Source organism: Vanacampus margaritifer, chromosome 2 (genome assembly GCF_051991255.1).
Source record: "Vanacampus margaritifer isolate UIUO_Vmar chromosome 2, RoL_Vmar_1.0, whole genome shotgun sequence".
NCBI lineage: Eukaryota > Metazoa > Chordata > Actinopteri > Syngnathiformes > Syngnathidae > Vanacampus > Vanacampus margaritifer.
Window position 1 is genome coordinate 24,225,094 of NC_135433.1, and position 19,444 is coordinate 24,244,537.

Genomic DNA, 19,444 nt, shown 5'->3' on the forward strand with positions numbered 1-19,444 from the left:
CCCTGCTGCCCTGCTGTCACCTTTTATTTTGTAACGTGCGATGCAGACCGTGTCAAATATTACTTCCAGTAAACGCTGTGGATACATCTGCCACCTTCAATATGGTGGACGCGTTTACGTATCTCAGGCCGATCAAGACGGGATTTGTATTTCACGTCAAACGCCACTGACGCGTCGTGTTCAGGCTGCTACGTGACGTGACGTTTTTTCCGGCGCGCGCAACTGCAGCAGGCGGCGGGGGCGGGGCCAGCGCCGCGCGAACGTGCACTTGTCATCAGAGCGGAGCTACTGGGGGGCTTTGGGGCGGGGGCGGAGGCTGACGAAGGGAGGCTGCGGCATCCGACGGACGACAAGCGTCGAGCGAGCGAGAAACGCGCGCTTGTGATGTAGACGCGCTGCCTGCCTGCCCCCCGTCCCGTCCTGTCCCGTCCCGTCCTGTCCTTCTTACCCCCCGCCCGCCCCCACCATGCCGGCGGGGATGAAGCCGCTCGAGAAGTTCCTCAAGAAGCAGACGAGCGCGCTCACCCGAGTCGGAGGAGGACCGGGAGCCGGACCAGGAGGCGGCGGAGGAGGAGCGGACAAGGCCGGCGGGGGGAACGCGGCGTCTCGGCGGAGAGCCAGCCTGTCCCGCGTCGTCCCCTTCTTCAGGGAGCCCTCCCCGGAAGGGGGGCAGGCCCGCGAGGTGTTCAGGTAGGCGGCGGGGGCGTGCGCGTGCGTGCGTGCGCGAACGCGCTGTTTGAAGGAGAAAGGAGGGAGGGGGCTGCGGGGGCCGCCGTCGTTACGCAACGCAACGCACGGACCACAACGACGTCACGAACATCATTCGGGTCAGGAAGCTGAAAACGATGACACCTCGTTTGATTAATCCAGATTGATACGTATTGATTTGATATTCAAGCACTGACAGTGCTATCACTGTAAGAAATTAATGCTGCATCACTGATTGTATTCAGGTTGATTGGTAAATTCTTGTTGTCACATGATAGTAAAAATGCCCGTCGGTCCCTTGAAAGCTGCACTATGAACCTAACGCTATTAGGAATGTTATAGTGCACGTTTATTAAAGTAATGCCTGCACGTAATGATACAGTATCAAAAAAGTCATTTGAATGGACTTCATTTGAACACGTGCATCGTTTGCACATGATTAAGAGGTCATTTGACGCCATTTTTGAGGAGGCAACTTTTTTTTTTTTTAAAGGATGCCAGGCAACAGATGTGCATGTTCAAATTAAGTCAATTTAAAGGACTTTATTTCAGTGTAATAGCGACCCCAAACTAACAGCTGGATATCAACAACAACAGTACAATATTAACTCATGCTAAAAATATCTATAAATATTAACAATTTAAATACATATTAATGTTTAACTGGCAACTTCATGTGTAAAATGCATACCTGCTAGCCTAAGCCTATAATGGGCCACCCCGTGTACTGTTCAGGGGCGGAACTATCACTGACCCGTGTCCCGCCATCCCATTGGCCACCCCCACGCCTAGGGCAAGATTTTGATGAATGTTGTGCAGATAATTAGCTCCACCTTACTGCTGTTTCCACATGGTTGCATTCCACTGAGGCACTAAACTTGCATGTTTTGTCAGCATACATTCAGATCCACCATCTAGCTAAAGCTGCACAAAGAATACGAAAGAATCTTTCATAGCAATAAAAATATTGGACACGAGCATGGAGCGTTAATCAAAATTATTACATCCACACGTTCGCACGCAGTCAACATGGCCGAGAAGTCATTGTTTATCCACAGTCATGAAATTAAATGCCAACTCATAATACAAGCAGGAACAAATCCAGTAAAAAGCAATGTTTAGAATTGTAAAACATTAAGAGATTGTTGCATCATTGTGCTTCTTAGATATGATTTAAAAGGATGAGTCAAATGCCACATCTCGTCTGATATCACGAATATACAGGGCCAGTCCTGATTCTGGCTACAATGAGATCAAAGTGACAAATGCAAAGCAACGGCAAAGAAAAATACATTGTCTAGTACATTAAGATCAGCAAAACGATTTCTTCCTGCCTGTGTTATGAGCGTGTTGGGCAAGCTTCTGTATACGTGTGCATTTGATTTCATAACTGCAGATGGTATGATAAACAATGACTTCTCAGCCTTGTGTGATGCAAGGCGAACCTCATGATCTCTGAGTTTGGAGGTTACACGCGCGCAAGGACGCTCCCGACCTTAGTGAATTGTTGTGTCACCCTTGCAACCCCACTGAAGTAGTTCTGGCTCTGACCCTGATACTGTTCTGAATTTTATGCTTGACTTGACGAGCAAGATTCCCGCAAATGTTCCATGCGTCTGAGCATTCATGAATTCCCCGAGCATTCATGAATTCCCCGAGCATTCCTTGGACCACGGTGAGCAACATCAGACATTAGAGATAGACTAATATGGAGTTTTTTTCACGGCTGATACTGATACCAATTTTTAGTAGTCAAGGAGGCCGATATTTGGAGTCGTTATTCACTTTCACTAAACAGAAAAATAGTGGTGTCAAAATAAAAAATAATAAAAGCTATTAAAAATAATGACAGTATTGTATGTGTTTATTGTAGTGTTTCTCAACCCTGGTCGTCGGGGCCCACTATCCAGCCTGTTTTCCATGTCTCCCTATTCCATCGCAGCTGATTCCAATGACAACTCATCAGTAAGCTCTGGAAAAGCCTGATAACGATCCCCATCTGCGTTGGAATCGGGAGACATGGAAAACAGGCTGGATAGTGGGCCCCGACGACCAGGGTTAAGAAACACTGCTTTATTGAACTTTTCAGATTTGCAAAATGTTGAAGCTTTTTTTTTTTTAATCTTAGAAAATAGATATATTTGTTAAAATTCTAACAAAAAGTTTAGATAGTTCTCAGGTTCATCAGCATGCCTTAAAAAGTCAAAACAAGTAAATATCTCCCTCCTATCTTCATTAATAATGTTTTCCAAAATGTCAAAAGATCTGAAATGTTACATTTTCACGCGTCTTGGTTGTAATATAAAACAAAAACAGAAGGTGGATATAGTTCCCAGGGTCAAGAGCATCTCTCAAAAATAACCAAACATTTAAAGGGATACTTGACTCATTGAGCCATTTTTCAGCAATAAAAAGTTAAATATTTGCTCCAGAATTCATTTGATAACTTCATTATTTTTCATGTACAATTAATACCTTTAAAAAAAAAAATTCCACTTGCTGTCAACTGAAGATGACATCACACGTGCTAAGGAAATAGGTAACAACCAATCACGGCTCACCTGTTTTCTGGGTTTGGTCAGCAAACTGAGCCATGATTGGTAGTTACCTGTTTCCTCAGCAAAGGTGATGTCATCTTCAGTCGACAGTAAGTGGCAAAATGAGTTTTTAAAGCTATTAACTGCTCATGAAAAATAATGAAGTTTTCACATAAATTATTGATCCATTAGCAACCATCATATTTTTAAAAAAGGCAGATACCGATATTGGTCAAAAAGCTCAATATCAGTATCAATACAGCCTGGCCGATAATCAATCTATCCCTATCACGGTACACACGGTGGCTAAACCTGTATCACACCTGTCCAAAACCTGAGATCATAACAGGTTTGTAGGTATCTTTAAAAAAAAATAAAATCGCCTCTATATCAAGATAGAGGATATTATTGGATAGAGATTTGTACCACTAATAAGGTGAGTCCATCTTTGTAAATATTAGTTCAGGTCAGGATTAAGGATTTTAAGTCATGAATTGTCCAGAAATCAATATAAGTAAATGAGAATTTTGTTTTTAAATAAATCATGGCTTCAATATTTGCTATTTTATAATACAATGTTATGAAGAGTGAAAATGAGTGAATTAAATGTTAAATGTTGAATTATGTTATTCTTAATTACTGTAAAAGTATTGAGGTGCTTCACTTGTTAGATAATATACTCAAAAAAGATTTTTACCTAGCTCAGTAAATATGACAACACCAGATCAGGCCTCCGGGACCCCTTAAAGGCACGCATCCAATACTCAAATCCTACAGTACATATTTTTCTTGACTAAAAACTTGTACCAATTTTTGTAGTAGTCAAATGAGCGCAACACATTCAATTGGTAAGTGGGGGTAGCACTGAATGTTGATGACCTTGATACAGCATAATTGCTGTGATGAGCTGACCTTTGACTGTTGCCCACGCAGCCCCGACAGCGAGGAAGCGCCCCCCTGGCCGCCGGCCGGCGCGTCACTCAACGGTTCGTCCGGCGGGGACGCGCGCAGCCCGTCCTTATCCGGCGATGAGCAAAGTTCCGAAGCCAGCCCGGCGGCGGAGAGCGCGGGCGGCGGTGGTGCCACCATTCACGCTGACATGCCCCAAAACCTGATGCTCGCCGTGTTGGACAGCGTGGCGGGAAAGCGCTTCGTCAACTGCACAGGTGACACACACGTTTGATAGTCAGTAATGACGTTGAATTCTATTTCTATCAGATTTCCTCCTACAACACACATTTAAATTTATGGAAAGACAATGAATAAATCATGATAATTATAATGAACATTAAAAAAAAATTGCCCTATGTGATCGAAAAAGCTTTTGCTGTAAAGAAATCCTATAATGTCCCTTTGAGGAAACAGTAAACTGCTATCACAAATTTTCCTATTCAGGAATTTTGGAGGGGGAACCGAGCCTACATTACTTGCTGAAAAACTCTATTTCAAAATCTGTAATTGACCCCACCCCCTTTTGTAATTGTAATTTTTGGCTATATTGGTGGATTTTGCGCTGATTCGTTTTCCAAACTGACTCACGGAGCAAAAAGTGCCAGCCAGGAGGAAAATGCGCTGACAAAAAGTTAAAAGGGAAGTCAATCCCCCCTTTTTTTTGACAATCATATGTTCTATGCAGCCCCACTTGTCTAAATACGGTATTCTGGTTAATATTGCGTTAGTGGAGTACGAGTTAAGCAGCAAAATCCAGCAGTTTTTATCAATATCAGACAGAAGGCGGCCATTTTGCCACTTGCTGTCAAGAGAAAATGACATCACAATTGCTCAGGTCTTAGGTAACAACCAATCACAGCGCAGCTTCAGAAAACAGGTGAGCTGTGATTGGTCATTGCCTGAGCTGAACAACATTGATGTCATCTTCAGTCGACAGCAAGTGGCAAAATGGCCGCCCCCTGAGATGGATAAATGGCTGGATTTTGCTTCATAACTCATATTCCACAAATGTAATATTCATCAAAAGGCTATGTTTAGACTAGTGAGGTCACATATAAGATATTATTGTCAAGAAATGTTTAAGGTTGATTTCCACTTTAAGGATAATTGAAAAGAGAAGCAAAAGTGCAACGTTTGTACCGTGAAGCGCAAGCAGCTTCCACAAGTGCACGCTCATGTAAATATCGTTAGCTAATGTTAACTAGCCTACCAGTGCTACCTGGAACCAAATGTAATCTCTGCACAGGTGGTCAACGACACAGCTGTCGGTGCACGACCAATCGCTTTATTGAACAAACTCTTCTATTTCTTGTTGATTTTGATGCCTGCTACTACTAAAGGTGCAACGTGACCAACAGGCAGAAAAGAAAACATGGAATGTCTCAAAGCAAAGTTTTTGCCAGCAAGTGCTTCAGTAATTTTGCTTGTTAGCAAGAAGAAAGCGTGCATAAAACAGGGCAAACTATCAATCAGCTCTAATTCTTTTTTTGGAAACTTTTGTTGTACCAGGTATTAAAAATGAACTGCACTGTACATGTACATGATGTTTTCAAGTTAAAATGCTTAGACCGGCTGCTATGCTGAGCCAACACGGTGGCTTCTCAACCCCGCTCCTTGAGTAACCCCATCCAGCCTGTTTTCTATGTCTCCCTCAGTCAGCACAGGTGAGGATCGTTATCAGGCTTCATGCAGAGCTTGCTGATTCGCTGATCATTTGAAACACCTGCGTTGGCTAAGAGAGACGTGGAAAACGATAGGGGCACTCGAGGACCGTGGTTGAGAACCACTGCTTCAGTTCACTCCCCCCCATGTCACTCACCTAGTTTTTAAAGACACACACACACAGTCAAAGTCACAGATACAACGGTATGGAATGTGAGGATGGCAACTCCAAGTGGAAGAAAATATATATACATCTCACATGCATATTTTGTATTGGTATTAAGCATAAAGACCCCATCAACCACCCCCAACCAAATATTGAAAATTGGCAAATAATTGATGCTCATTATGGCTTCCAAGAAAAAAAATGCAAATAAGCAGAGGACCAGGAAAAAAATCAATCAGGGACAGTTGTACAAAAAACAGTGGATAGGTTGACACAAAAAAAAAATCTACAGATCTACAGAGCCGCCGCTCCCATAACGCAGATGATACACCATTGTCCATGAGGGCATGCCTTGAGAATTGCAGGCTTCACTGTCTGTTAAAGTGAGTTGAAGCGCTTCATTTACTTTGCAGGCAATCGGAGCATTTTTCTAATGGCGGATTTGGGGTGTTAGGGCACAGTCGCGAACCCCATCAACAACAAAATATAGTCTACAGAATATTATTGAAAACAATTATTGATTACATATTTTTTTACTTCTCAGAGGAATTAATATGACAATAAAGAGAATAACTACTCATTATGTAAACCAAAAACTTGTTGAGACGTGTGCACGTGCGCTTACATAATCACTGCTGCCATTATGATACTGAACAGTGTGTTCTTACGTGTTTGTACAGGAATGTTGCGCGCACGCACACACACGGTGCAAGATGGTGGATGTGTGGGAGTAAGCGTGTGTGGTTGTTTTCGAACATGCCTGCGCAACTTCCTGCTGATGTCTGAGTGCATGCCTAAAATGTGTATGCAAACACGCCTCGTGCAATCATGATAATTAATTCATAATTAAATATCTCACATTCAAATATTCGTCACACGTGATGTGATGAAGCGTCATTTCTACAACATCACTTTCATATTGCATGCACGCACGCACACACACACGGAGGGTGGTCATGTCACTTCCTCTGCATCCTCTTACTGTCTCCATGGCAACCGTCTGCAGAGAGGCGGGATCTGGCACAACACGCCCACTGCAGCATGTTAGGCTCTCACATATGCATACACACACAAACATACACACACACACACACACAGGGTTGTTTTACTATCTTTGTGGGGCCATCTCATTGACATGATGCATTTCCTAGCCCCTCCCCCTAACCCCAATCTTTAAAAATGATTGCCTACCTCTATTCCTTACCCTAACCTCAACCATAACCCGATTCAAACCTAAACTCTAAAACCAAATCTTGACCCTCAAAAAGAGGTCTAAACTTGTGGGGCCCAGCAAAATGGCCCCACATGGACAGGTGGGCCCCACAACTCTGTGAAATCCCAGAATGTTGGCCCCACTATGTTACAGAAACAAGACCACGCACACTCAAAGCGACGCTTTTTTAAAAATTTTTTTACATATTTTGGATTTATTTTTGTTTTAAATTGTTGTGTGTGGGTGCATGGATGCATGTTTCCTCCCAAGTGTCATTCATGTGATTCATCAGATTTATTACAAATCATGTGGGTTTTGTCGATGTCTGCTAATTAATGAAGCCTAATTTGTTGCTCTAATCGTTGCTGTAACACCAGAAGAAAAAGTTCAGTATCACGTTGTGATAAATGTCATGTTTTAATGCAAGTTTCACATTAAAAGGTGATAAATGACCAGTTACAATGTTAAAATTCATTAAATTAAAACATGAGATTTATGATGTTATAATATGAAATTTATCCTGAACTACTTTTCAAAAATATTTGATCTAATTTGTATCACGTGGAAAGGATGCACACTTCAAATGAGGTCGCCCCTCGGGTAGTTGACTTGTAAAGTAAGAGATGATGCAAACATTGTTGTAGATAGCAAAAATGAGAAATGAGGTGAATGAAGAAATTGTGACTTGATTGCGCTTTATATACGCGCTCAGTGGTTATTGCTTTAAGTCATTGGATAAATGCTGGGCTTTTTCCCGCCCAATCGGACGTGCAGCGTCTCTGGGGGTTTACGGACATTCGACTACTGCGTGATGATTGGATGATCTGTCTGAGGCGTGTGTAAAGAATGAGCTTTGCATGACAAGCAGCCGCCACTGCAAGCGCTGTATGATGGAAGTGAACTCAAAGCAGTTTGGCAAACGTTGAACAATCCGTCAAAAAAAGAAGCTTCAAGCTGTTTATGGACACTCCAAGTTGAACTTTACTCAAAAAGTAAAGCAGACAGCTCAAGCAACGCTGACTTTTCTTATTAACTCATTCACTGCTATTGACGTCTATAGACGTCAAAAAATCACTTGGACTATTTCTATTAGTTTCACATTTTTTCCCCACTTTTGTTAACAAGAGTAAGAAGATCTAGCAAAAAAAATATTGTACATTTACAACAGATATAAAATTCATGATTAATCTTGAGTTAACTAGTGAAGTCATGTGATTAATTACAATAAAAAAAATAATCGCCTGATGCCCATAATAAAAAAAAAAAGATTATTAAAAATTAGGTGCGTGGAAAAAAATGTGAAGCTAATAGAAATAGTTCAAATGAATTTTTGACGTCTATAGCCGTCAATGGCAGTGAATGAGTTAATATCTCATCTTAGCTAAACGCTAACAATGCAAAATGCCATTGACATGCTAACAGATAGCATTGACAGTTGCTGTTTGAGAAGAAATGCCTATTTGAACACAAAACAAAACTCATGGGTAGGGTAGGGCGAGTAGCGATGCCATGTATCGATATCGGGCCAATACCCAACCTTATTTGAAGGCTTTGGTACTCATGATAGCGGCTGATAACAATATTGGTTGCCCTCTTGTGGCCTTACTATGATCTGGAAATAAAGGAACACATGTCTGACTCATGCCACAGGATTATTAGTTTCATTTTATTTATTTATTGAAATTCATTTTATTGTATGTTCTATACAAAATATGTATTTTATGAACAAATGGGAAAAAATGATTGCCACTAATTTCATGCATTTTTACGGATAAATGTTTTTTAAAATGATGTGTCTTTTTTTTAAATGTTATGTATCAAATGCACTAGTGGTATCTGTACTTGGCATCAGTATCAACTCGAGCTCAACTCATACATACATACATAAGTACTCATACTGGTATTAATCTGAAAAAAAGTGGTATCGAACATCCCTACTCATAGGCATATATTATTTATCCTCTGCATGGGACGACTAATATTACAGCCTCTTCTAGTAGTAGAAGTAGCACTACGCTTCGTTTGTGTCTGCATGACTGTATGATGAGCTCCCGGTGGCCAAGGTGTGCAGAGCAGAAGGAGCAGCTCAATAAATTGGATTGAAGCATTAAATCATAAGCACAAACTATTACATTTGTTGGATTCAAATGAAGTCGTAAGCGCCGCTTATTATTAAACTTTTTATGTGTGGGGTTGCTGGAACGGATTAATGGCATTAGCATTAGCAAGTGTTTTGACTTACAAGCATGCTCATTGAGCAAATCCGAATTGTAACGCAAGGCGGTGCTCTATTGATTAGCTTCAATTGGCTTCAGGCTCCTACATTTGTATTGTTTTGTATTTTTTCTGAAGCTAATGATTTTGTTTGTGCGTGTAGAGACGTTGCTGGATGACTTCATGTTGACTCATCCCATCTTCCTGACGGCCGACACCTTCCAGCAAGTTCTACTGCAGCAGTATCCTCCTTGTGCACGCGCACGTCTCCACACACACACACATACACACACACGAGGCGCCGACCAACCCAACACGGAATGCGACACGTCTGATCGCTCACCAAGGAATTTTGTTTTGCCTTTCTGCTTCCTTGACTTCACATTCAGGTTCTGTCTGCGTACGGGGGAGGGGCCAGGTTATGTGGGGGAGGGGCCGGGGGTGGAGGAGCCAGGAGAGGGCAGTCGGGGCCAGCACTACGGGGAAGCGGAGCCGGCGCCGGACGGCACCCGCAGGAAGCGGGCCGTGCTCAGCGTGGCCTTTCGCTACCTGGACATGTACCGCGAACTCCTGCAGGAGGAGGGAGACAAATTCCCCAAGGTGAGCACACAACTAAACACCTTGTCTAACAACCACTGATTGTGCGCACGCGCTCGTGTGTGTGCAGGAGTTGTACGTGTGTGCGCTTCAGGAGCTGAGTCGACATCCTGACCTGGTCGATGACGTCGTCAAACTGGAACGCTGGACCCAAATCTTACACTGCTCGTACGCAACACATACACTCCACACGCACACACAGATGATATATGGAGGACCAAAACTGCTCAAATTAAAAAATAAATGAATAAAAATTGAAAATAAAAAAATATATTTAAATCTATTTATATATTTATTTTTGTATTTCTTTCAACATTTATTTTTATTTTGTGAATCTCGTTTTTTATTTGTACTTTTATTTATTTATTTGTGTATATATATATATATATATATATATATATATATATATATATATATATATTTTGTATTTAATTTTTGAATTATAGTTTTATTTCCGTTTTTATATTATTTTATTTTTAATTCATTTATTTATGTATTTAGTCATGTATTAATTTTTTATTTTGGCAGTTTTGGTGCTCCATGGCGATGAGGTGTGTAACGCGTGTGTGTTGGTGTGTGTGGTCAGTTGCAGCGAGGAGAAGGAGAGTCGCAGGAAGCAGGTGCGACCGCTCTTTCGCCATTTCCGGCGAATCGACGCCTGCCTGCAGCCCAGGGAGGCGTTCAGGGGCTCTGACGAGAGTACGGCATTCCCGCGCTCGTCAGTGGGGGGGGCATTGGCTGCCTGGGCTGTCAGTTGAACCTAGACAACCTGAGTTCGACCAACTAGCACGTCCGCGCAATTATACAAACCATCAAGATGAGAACAGCAAATTTGCATCATCACAACAACATGCACACGTGATTCTGAAGATTACACTGAAAAAGAAAAAAGAAAATCAAACATCCATATACATTATATGAACTGAAAGCCCTTTGCCGTCCCTGTCCGCCCACCACTGACGCTTCTAATGCAGTGTGCTCACGCACACGCAAAGCTAACAGCCCGTCGGTGCGCAGTTTTCTGCAGGGTTTACACTCCCGACCACTCGTACGTGACCATCCGCAGCCGGCTATCGTGCCGCGTGGGCGACATCCTGGCGTTGGTGCGAGAGAAGCTGCAGTACAGTGACGAGCGGCCGCTCCTTCCCGGCAAACTCATCCTGGTCGCCGTCACGTCAGCCGGAGGTCGGTCGGTCGGTGTCACGGTAACGTTATGTGCTGGTGAAACGTTGCCGCGGTAACGCACGTGCTCTCGTATGCGCAGAGAAGGCGGTGTTCCGGCCAAGCGACGAAGCCGTCTTCACCACGCTGGGGGTCAACACGCATTTGTTCACCTGCCAACCCTCTGAGCTCGAGTCCCTGGTCAGTATTTGACACCTACAAAATGTAATTATGAGGGGTGTGAAAATTAGTGCGTTCATTTTTTATTAATTTAAAGTTCCTTTAAAACACCACAATTTTTTTTTTACGTGCGATTAATGACCGCTTACTTGGAAAGCCTGTCCTGGGGAAATTCGCAACGCAGCAGACACGTCCATGCCAAAATTTAGCAGTAATAAACTTAATAATAATGCATATATTTGTACAGATTGGGGTCAAGTTGTATTTTACAATTTTAAAAATGTTCAAAATTTCACAATTTACTTCATATTAATGGTCAGATAGTTCTTAATATGAAAAGAAAATGCACTAAGCTGTCACCAATGTCTTACAAATGCAATTATGCCATCTACTGGCAGAAAAATTACCTCAACACAAATCAATATCACGCTCGTTTTTCAAAGTACAGTACATCTTTTTAATTTTAACTCAATTTTATGAATTATTATCAATCCTGACTAAAAGACACAGCCATATTTCTACACCTTTTTCCACTTGTATGTTAAGAGTATGAAAACTTACATTTAGACAGATTTAAAATGTGTGATTAATTGTAAGTTAACAATTAAAGTCATGCGATTAATTACAATTTAAAATGAATAATTATGCATTCATACGTGTCAGTTGAGGCTACCTGCAGATGTGCTAATTATGTGTTTTTATTTTGAGGCTATATTCAATTAGCTAACAATGTTTACTTGACGATGACAAAATCTACACTAAATCCTCAATACAAGAATTTCGATATAGCAAGACTTTATAACTTGAAACCAGTAATTGTCTGAGGCCTACTTGCAGCTGTTTACTGTTTGCTGTAACATCTGCTGTCGCCCCCTTGAGGCCGATAGTGTTCATGACACATCAAGGAAGCTCTTTTTCCCCCCCTGTCCTGTCAGCTCCCTCTTCCCGAGGAGATCCACTGGACTCCCGGAGACAGCAAACTTCACGACATGTCGGCCGAGGAAGTGGCTAACCAGCTGGTGGCCTTTGACTGGGAGCTCTTCAGCTGCGTGCACGAGGTCGGCCCAAGCGAGGTCACGACCCCTTTGGCGTCTTTAAGCGTCAGCCTTAACTTGTGGCCCCCCCTCCCCGCAGGTGGAGTTTGTGTGTTACGTGTTCCACGGCGAGCAGTCGCGCTGGCGCCCCCTCAACCTGGAGCTGGTATTGCAGCGCTGCAGCGAGGTTCAGCACTGGGTCGCCACGGAGACGCTGCAGTGTCACTCGCTGCCCAAACGCATTCAGCTGCTCAGAAAGTTCATCAAGATCGCTGCGCTGTGAGACCAAAAAAGCGACATCTATTTGTCTGTCTTTCTGTCTGTCTCTCTCCGTCCTCTTGCATCTCATGCATCTGTCCGTCCAGCCATCATCCATCTGTCTGTCTGTGTTCATCTCCATCACGCTTGCTTAGTAGACATCTTTTGTGCAGTCACATCATTCCCTAGCTCAGGGGTCAGCAGCCTTTACTGTCAAAAGAGACATTTTAGGCCGAATAGCAAAAAAAAAGAAAAGAAAAAGGTGTGTGTGGAGCCGCAAAACCTTTGAACATTGTGATGAGTGGAACTGTGTGTTAGTGCTAGTGTAATGTATTTAGGACCCAAGAGCTAATTAGAAATTCACCATAACTGAAAATATGCAGCATCCAATACTTTTTAAATTCATTTTCTTCCACTCTTTGTTTTCTGTTTTTGGAGTATTTTTTTGGGGATTATTTTTTTTCCAGACTTGGTTTTTCAGACATGTTTAGACATTTCTGACTTTCTGTCAATTTTTTCAGCAATTATATAGACATGTGGTAATTATCTGCCTCTCTACTTCCTTGTTTGGAAATTTTATGGCAATTTTTTTGACACTTTTTTCTGCCTTTTTTGCTATCAATTTTCTAACATTTTTTGCTATTTTGTGGACGTTTTATGGTAACTTTGGGGATTTATAGTTACTTTTTGAATATATAATTTTCTGCCTTTTTAAACAAATACGTTTTGACTTTTTTTTTTGCAATTTGTGTACATGATATGGTAATTTTCTGCTTTTCCTTTTCCTATTTGAACATTTTATGGTCACTTTTTGGACATTTTTAGGTATTTCAAAAAAACTTTTTCATCTGCCTTTCGTTTCTTTTTGACAACTTGCAAATTTGGACATTTTTAAAATATATATTTTTTTTTTATCTAAATGATTAATTATTTTAAATAATATTTTATCTCATTTTTTGTTTTTTAATATTTAAAAAAAAAATTATACTATTTTTTTTTTTTTTTTTGCGATCCACAGGGAGCCACAGGAGAGGGACTTAAGAGTCCCATGTGGTTTCAGAGCCGCAGGTTGCAGACCCCTGCACTAGCTAGTAGCTACTGAATACGTATATTGATACTGTACATGTGTGTGTGCGTTTCAGCTGCAAACAACAGCAGGACCTTCTGTCTTTCCTGGCCGTGCTCCTGGGTTTAGACAACCCGGCTCTCAGCAGACTGAGACTCACCTGGGAGGTAACGCACGCACCTTACACGCAACACGTGTGCAGCTGCAAGGAAAAGTCTGTCTACTGTTAGGTGCTGGATTTCTGCATGAATTGCTCATAAAATGCGATCGTATGTCACAAACTAGTTAACATTTTTTACATACAGCACAAATTGCGTTTTGGTGTTTTTATTGGGCATGCCAAGAAAACATCCACAAGGCAGGGAGAGAAACGTACGTCAATCTCGTCTGCCAATGACTTTTCCGACAGCTGATTGGTCTCAGGAGGCGGCTAAACTTGAGTTCAATCAATATAATGAGATTGGAGGTGTTGGTTAAAGCCAAAAAACAAAGCGGACGTACTTTTGAGTTTGTCCCTCTCGAGAACCTGTGAACGCACAAAAAAGCTTTTAGAAAGTCAAGAATTGTTTATTTGCAAGAAACTTTGGGATACAAGTTGAATTCATTAACCACACTCGTATCTCCATTCATCTTTCCTCATTAAAATGAATGAAAATGGAATCAATTCATTCCAAAACCAGTTAAACAAAAACAGGCACAGCCCACCACCATCAAAACCTCCTTCCAACCGGGAGCTAACAGAGACTCTTACAGCATTTTAGCTTATTGGGCATGAAATTTGACAAATTTTAGGATTTACAAACTAAGTATGAAATAAAAGACAAATAATCTTAAAACAATATTAATAATGTTAGAAATTCTGCTCTGCTCATAGTATATAATTCTCATTCATACAAGATCAATAAGACTTTATGGCTTCATATAAGAGTTTTAAGTCTAGATTAGATAGCTGTTTTTTGCAGTGTGAGGGACATCATGGTCCGGGGTCGCTTTGCTAAATCAAGACCTAGGTGCGATGCTATTACTGACTGACAAATAGTTTTCCAAATGATTAATAACCGAGACATTTTGCAATGGGTGACAACCACCCAAAGGACACGTCAACAACCAAATCCACCTTCTGAAGTGGCCCCTTCAGAGCCCTGAGCTCAACCCCATTAAGATGACATCACAACAATAATGCTGATTGGCTTATTTTTTTATGTCTCGAAACAAACCTATAACACAATACTGTATATTGAAAGAGAGAGCGATAGGGCAAAAGATAAGGCAAAAATATTGTCCAGATTAACAGTGAGTGTACCGGTGTCACTCGTGTTTACTGTAAAAAAATCCTGTTTTTTCAATAATCATACTCAAAAATGTCCTTTATAAAATGAACGAAGAATCGAAGAAAAAAAAACAGAAATGAATTGTCTTACGTCAGCCAGGAAGAGTTTTGATTTTAACTTTAATTTTTAAATAAAAACTGTCGATTATATAAAGAAGAAAACCAATTGGTCATTTGTTATATTGTCAAATTTTTTATTGTTTAATAAAACATTTGCTTCGGGTACCTGGGATGAACGCTCCAAAAAAATTGCACCTCAAATGAAGTTATTGTTTCACAAATTGCTCTGCAAGGAAAACAATTTATTTTGGGCCTTGAATCGTCCTAGTCAAATTTAGTATCAAACAAAAAAGTGTGTTGCCTTCTAGTGGCCAACTTTGGAATTACATGCAAAATTAACGGGAGGCAGAACATGTTATGAACTGTACAAAATAAATAAATGAGGCTCACCGCACAGTGAACATTTTCTGGTGTTGAGTGAAGAAATAAATGAACAAACGTGTTTTGTGTGACAGGGTCTTCCAGGAAAATTCCGGAAACAGTTTCAACAGTTTGAAAGCATCACTGTAAGTTTTTTTTTTCTATGATAAAAGAAAAAAACATGTGTTTATCGAAAAATCCCATTTTTGCTATTTTGAAATGTGGATGTTTTGTCAACATCAGGATCCTTCCAGAAACCACAAGTCGTACAGAGACCTGATCACCAGTCTCACGCCGCCGCTCATCCCCTTCACACCTCTGCTGCTCAAAGGCACGCATGCGCGCACACATGCATGCACACATCAACACACATCAGTTCTAAACAACTTTTTTTTTTTTTTTGCAGATTTGACTTTTCTTCACGAGAGTTGTAAAACTTTTCACGGCCAACTCGTCAACTTTGACAAAATGGTATGCACCGGCCCTCGAGGACCAGGATTCAGGAAGCCTGGGCTATAGTATACAAATAAAGTTTTCATTGATTGATTGATTGATTGATGCCTTTGCACAGCACAAAGTGGCTGAAATGGTGCGAAGCATCCGCAGATACCGCAGTGGACAATTGGGTAACGTGCCAGCACACACACGCACACACGTGCACAGTACACACACACACAAAAAGCTAACGATGTGCTTGTTCCTTCTGGTAGTCATGGATACGGAGACGTCGCCATCCCATTTGCAGACGAAAGCATATGTGAGGCAGCTGCACGTCATCGACAACCAGAACCTGCTCTTCGACTTGTCCTGCAAACTGGAGCCCAGAGACGCGTAGACGCCACTGCCCATCAAACTCCACAAAAAAAACAAAAAAAAGCACGTGAAGAGGACACGTGAGTGGGGACATGCCAAGAAGACACGTTAAAAGACGATGACGGGCCCACATCCTCATCTTCTTTCTCTTTAGCCAATCAGGACAAGCTTGGCTGCCATCGTGTTTCTTTTCATTTTGGCCCCGCCCACAAACAGCTAATGACACTCCTCACTTCATTACCTTAGTTCCTTCCTCACTTCTTTTATATACTTCCTGCAAATCTTTATTTGCTTTCCTTACTTCCCTTCTTCCTTTCCTTTCATCCTTACTTCCTTTTTTCACTTGTTTCCTTTCTTCAGTTCCTTTCTTCCATCTTCACCTCTTTTCCCCACTTCCTTTTGTTCACTTCCTTCCTCATTTCCTGTTTTCCTTACTCCATTTTCATCACTTCCTTTCTCCTCACATCTTTACTTCATTTTCTTTCTTTTTCTTTCTTCCTTTCACATCCAAATCTCACGTCATCCTTTCCTAAATTCCTTTCTTCACTTCCTAATCTCTCTTCTACTTTTTCGCTTTCTTTCTTTTCCTTACCTCCTCTCCTCACTTCTTTTTTTCCACTTCAATTTCTCCCTTCTTCAACTCCTTTCCTCGTTTCCTTTCTTGGCTTCCGTGTGACGTAACCGGACGCCTCCACCCAGGAAAAACGTTTCGACTATTTTCCGGCGAAGCACTTTGATGACCCTCAGGGCTGCGAGGTTTTGTTTACTTCTTCTTCTATTGTCGTGTGATGACTTCATCCTTATTATGATTATCATGATCATAATTATTATTATTATTATTATTATTATTATTATTATTATTATTATTATGATTGTTGTTGTTGATGTTGTTTTTCAGTTGTTGTGCACAACAATATTTTTGACAAACAAAAACTGTTTGATCTACTGACAAAGCATAGCAATCTGTTTTCAGAAGTCCCAAATTGAGGTTGAAGCTGGACTTTTACTTTGAAGGACTAGAAGGCTCGAAGGTTACGACTTCTGGGAATAGGCGAGTCGTCCTTGGATGCTTTTATTAGCAACGTGACAAGATTTTCCCAAAATGACTGTTTCCAGAGAAATTTAGCTTTTTTTTGCGTGTGTGGGGGAGGGGGCGGGCAGGTCTTTGGGGCCACATTCATCTCAATGTGATCTTAAATGGGCCCCATAGACCGGCTAACAGTATTTGTCAACTAATAAGATAGAAATGACTTCTGTATTCATATTTATTTAGTGTTATCTTGTTGCAAATCGTATGAGCAATCTAAAACAGCTTCAGAAATATTCTAACAATATCAGAGTTTTCATTTACACGAAGATCAAAGTGGATCCATACACTGGATGGATTTGTATAAAAAACACTTAAGATCTAGAAATCATTTAAAATTTGCATAAATGTCCACATCCATTTGGAAATGTTGACAAGCTGAATTGACTCATCACATCGTACAAACTCAAGTAGTAACTGTACTCGTCAATTTAGTATTTAAAATTCAGTATCACGCTAAATTTCACCTTTTAATTTGAAAAATGATCCCGTTGAAATGTGATTGACATTATGATGTGATAAATTGCACCTTTTAACAATGTCACTTTTTACATGGTAAGTTATCACGTTAGTGTGATACATTTCAATTATAGCTGAACTGGTACGTTTTATGTTTTAATGTCATAAATGATACATTAGAACAGGACCCGTTATAACGTTAAACTTATGTTAAAACGTGAAATTGATCACATTAAAACATTCAATTTGTCTTGTTGTAGCATGACCTTTTTTCTGGTACGGCAGCAATAGTTTTCCGTGTAAAAGGGGATAATGTGATCATATCTCCTGGTTTGTCTGGCTACTCGGAGAAGCCCTTCTCCAATTGGCAGGCAGGTTTCAGTTCTAAATATCCACCAATAAGCTTGAGCAGGCTGAAATTCCAAGGTCATAAGTACGGTGATGTTTCAACAGCCCCACTTGCCCTAAAGTCGTGGTGAGGAGAGCAGTAGAATGACTCGCGCACGTCAATTCAACAATCGGAATTGTAATTGATGTGGAATATTGTTGAGCCGTTTGAAGTGCTCATTCCATATTTCTAAGAAAATTCCACAAAGACGGCGACTTGTCACGTTGCTATTTTTATCACTCAGGCGGGGACGTTTGTGTAAATAGCCGCAGTGTAAATAAACAAAATCAACGCAAAATCTATTTTACGTAAAAACGTCCAGCTTGTTTTTGTCGTTGACCTTGTGTCGATTCGACACAGCAGGGAGCTAGCTAGCCACATTAACACAGAGGTCGGCCATGTTGTTTCAAGACAATAGCGGGCTACCTAACAAGCTAGTCCACTAACAAAGGACGTCGGAACATCTCGGAAGAATTTGAGTGAAGTTGACGCTTGACTTTGAAAGTGGGATATTTTTCAAACTGGATTCTTTGTAATGTGATTTTTCTGCACTTTAAAATCTTGTCATGTTCATTCCTGCAGCTGCAAAAATAAAAGCTGACGTGACGCCCACGGCGTCGTACGAGTGTTCTTTACGTCTACATCAGGGGTTTCCAAACTTTTTCATTTGAGGGCCACATATGTTATGACGAGGAATTGTGTTTAGTCCTATTTTATTTTTATTTTTTACAAATAATTTATTTGTGCTTTTGCATATCTAGAGAAATGCTACAATATATAAACCAATTTATTTGTAAATGTGGCACCTATTTTTTTCGACAACCTCCTTTCTTACTTTGACCATCTCCAAACATTTTTTTATTATTATTATTTCAGCTGTGTCAAATGCCATTTTGGGCCACTAAAAAAACTGGATGGTGGGCCGCAAATGGCCCTGGGGCCGTAGTTTTGATACCACTGATCTACATGGGTACAAATCTGAATGTGCAAAAAAAAAAATTTAAAATTCACACACAAGTATATACAATATCTGTGTATGTATATAAATATGTGCACATTGCATTTGTCTTGAGAGAAAGAATACATTATTACGTTTAGGTGATAATGTATGTGGTGTATACAACGTTTGAAATGGGAATCTAAAAATAGGCAACTAAGTGAACTGTGCATCACATGTTTTTCCATTTAAAACTCATTAGG

At 40.8% G+C, this 19,444-nt stretch overlaps 2 protein-coding genes across 2 annotated transcripts in view; one reads left to right on the forward strand and one right to left on the reverse strand.

Annotated features, from left to right (window-relative positions):
• sgf29 (SAGA complex associated factor 29) overlaps nt 1–692 on the reverse strand; it is a 29,131-nt gene extending 28,439 nt beyond the window's left edge. The window contains exon 1 of the mRNA XM_077557401.1: nt 526–692. The gene's annotated coding sequence lies outside the window, so the exon portion shown is untranslated. The remainder of the gene's footprint in view (nt 1–525) is intronic.
• rapgefl1 (Rap guanine nucleotide exchange factor (GEF)-like 1) lies at nt 242–18,856 on the forward strand. Its single transcript, XM_077557369.1, has 16 exons — nt 242–690; nt 4,179–4,411; nt 9,615–9,693; nt 9,841–10,051; nt 10,119–10,216; nt 10,635–10,747; nt 11,066–11,233; nt 11,313–11,410; nt 12,325–12,447; nt 12,524–12,702; nt 13,824–13,914; nt 15,593–15,643; nt 15,741–15,828; nt 15,904–15,968; nt 16,069–16,123; nt 16,208–18,856. The coding sequence occupies exons 1-16, from the start codon at nt 467–469 to the stop codon at nt 16,330–16,332; spliced, it is 2,001 nt and encodes a 666-aa protein (XP_077413495.1). The 5' UTR covers nt 242–466; the 3' UTR covers nt 16,333–18,856.
• The last annotated feature ends 588 nt before the right edge of the window (nt 18,857–19,444 follow it).

What these genes read in the sequence shown, in the direction of transcription:
- rapgefl1 (XM_077557369.1), top strand. Translation starts at nt 467, where the DNA reads ATGCCGGCGGGGATGAAGCCGCTCGAGAAGTTCCTCAAGAAGCAGACG. An exon ending in AGGGAGACAAATTCCCCAAG is followed by an intron (nt 10,052 to 10,118) that starts GTGAGCACACAA and finishes GTGTGTGTGCAG; the next exon opens with GAGTTGTACGTGTGTGCGCT. An exon ending in ACCCAAATCTTACACTGCTC is followed by an intron (nt 10,217 to 10,634) that starts GTACGCAACACA and finishes GTGTGTGGTCAG; the next exon opens with TTGCAGCGAGGAGAAGGAGA.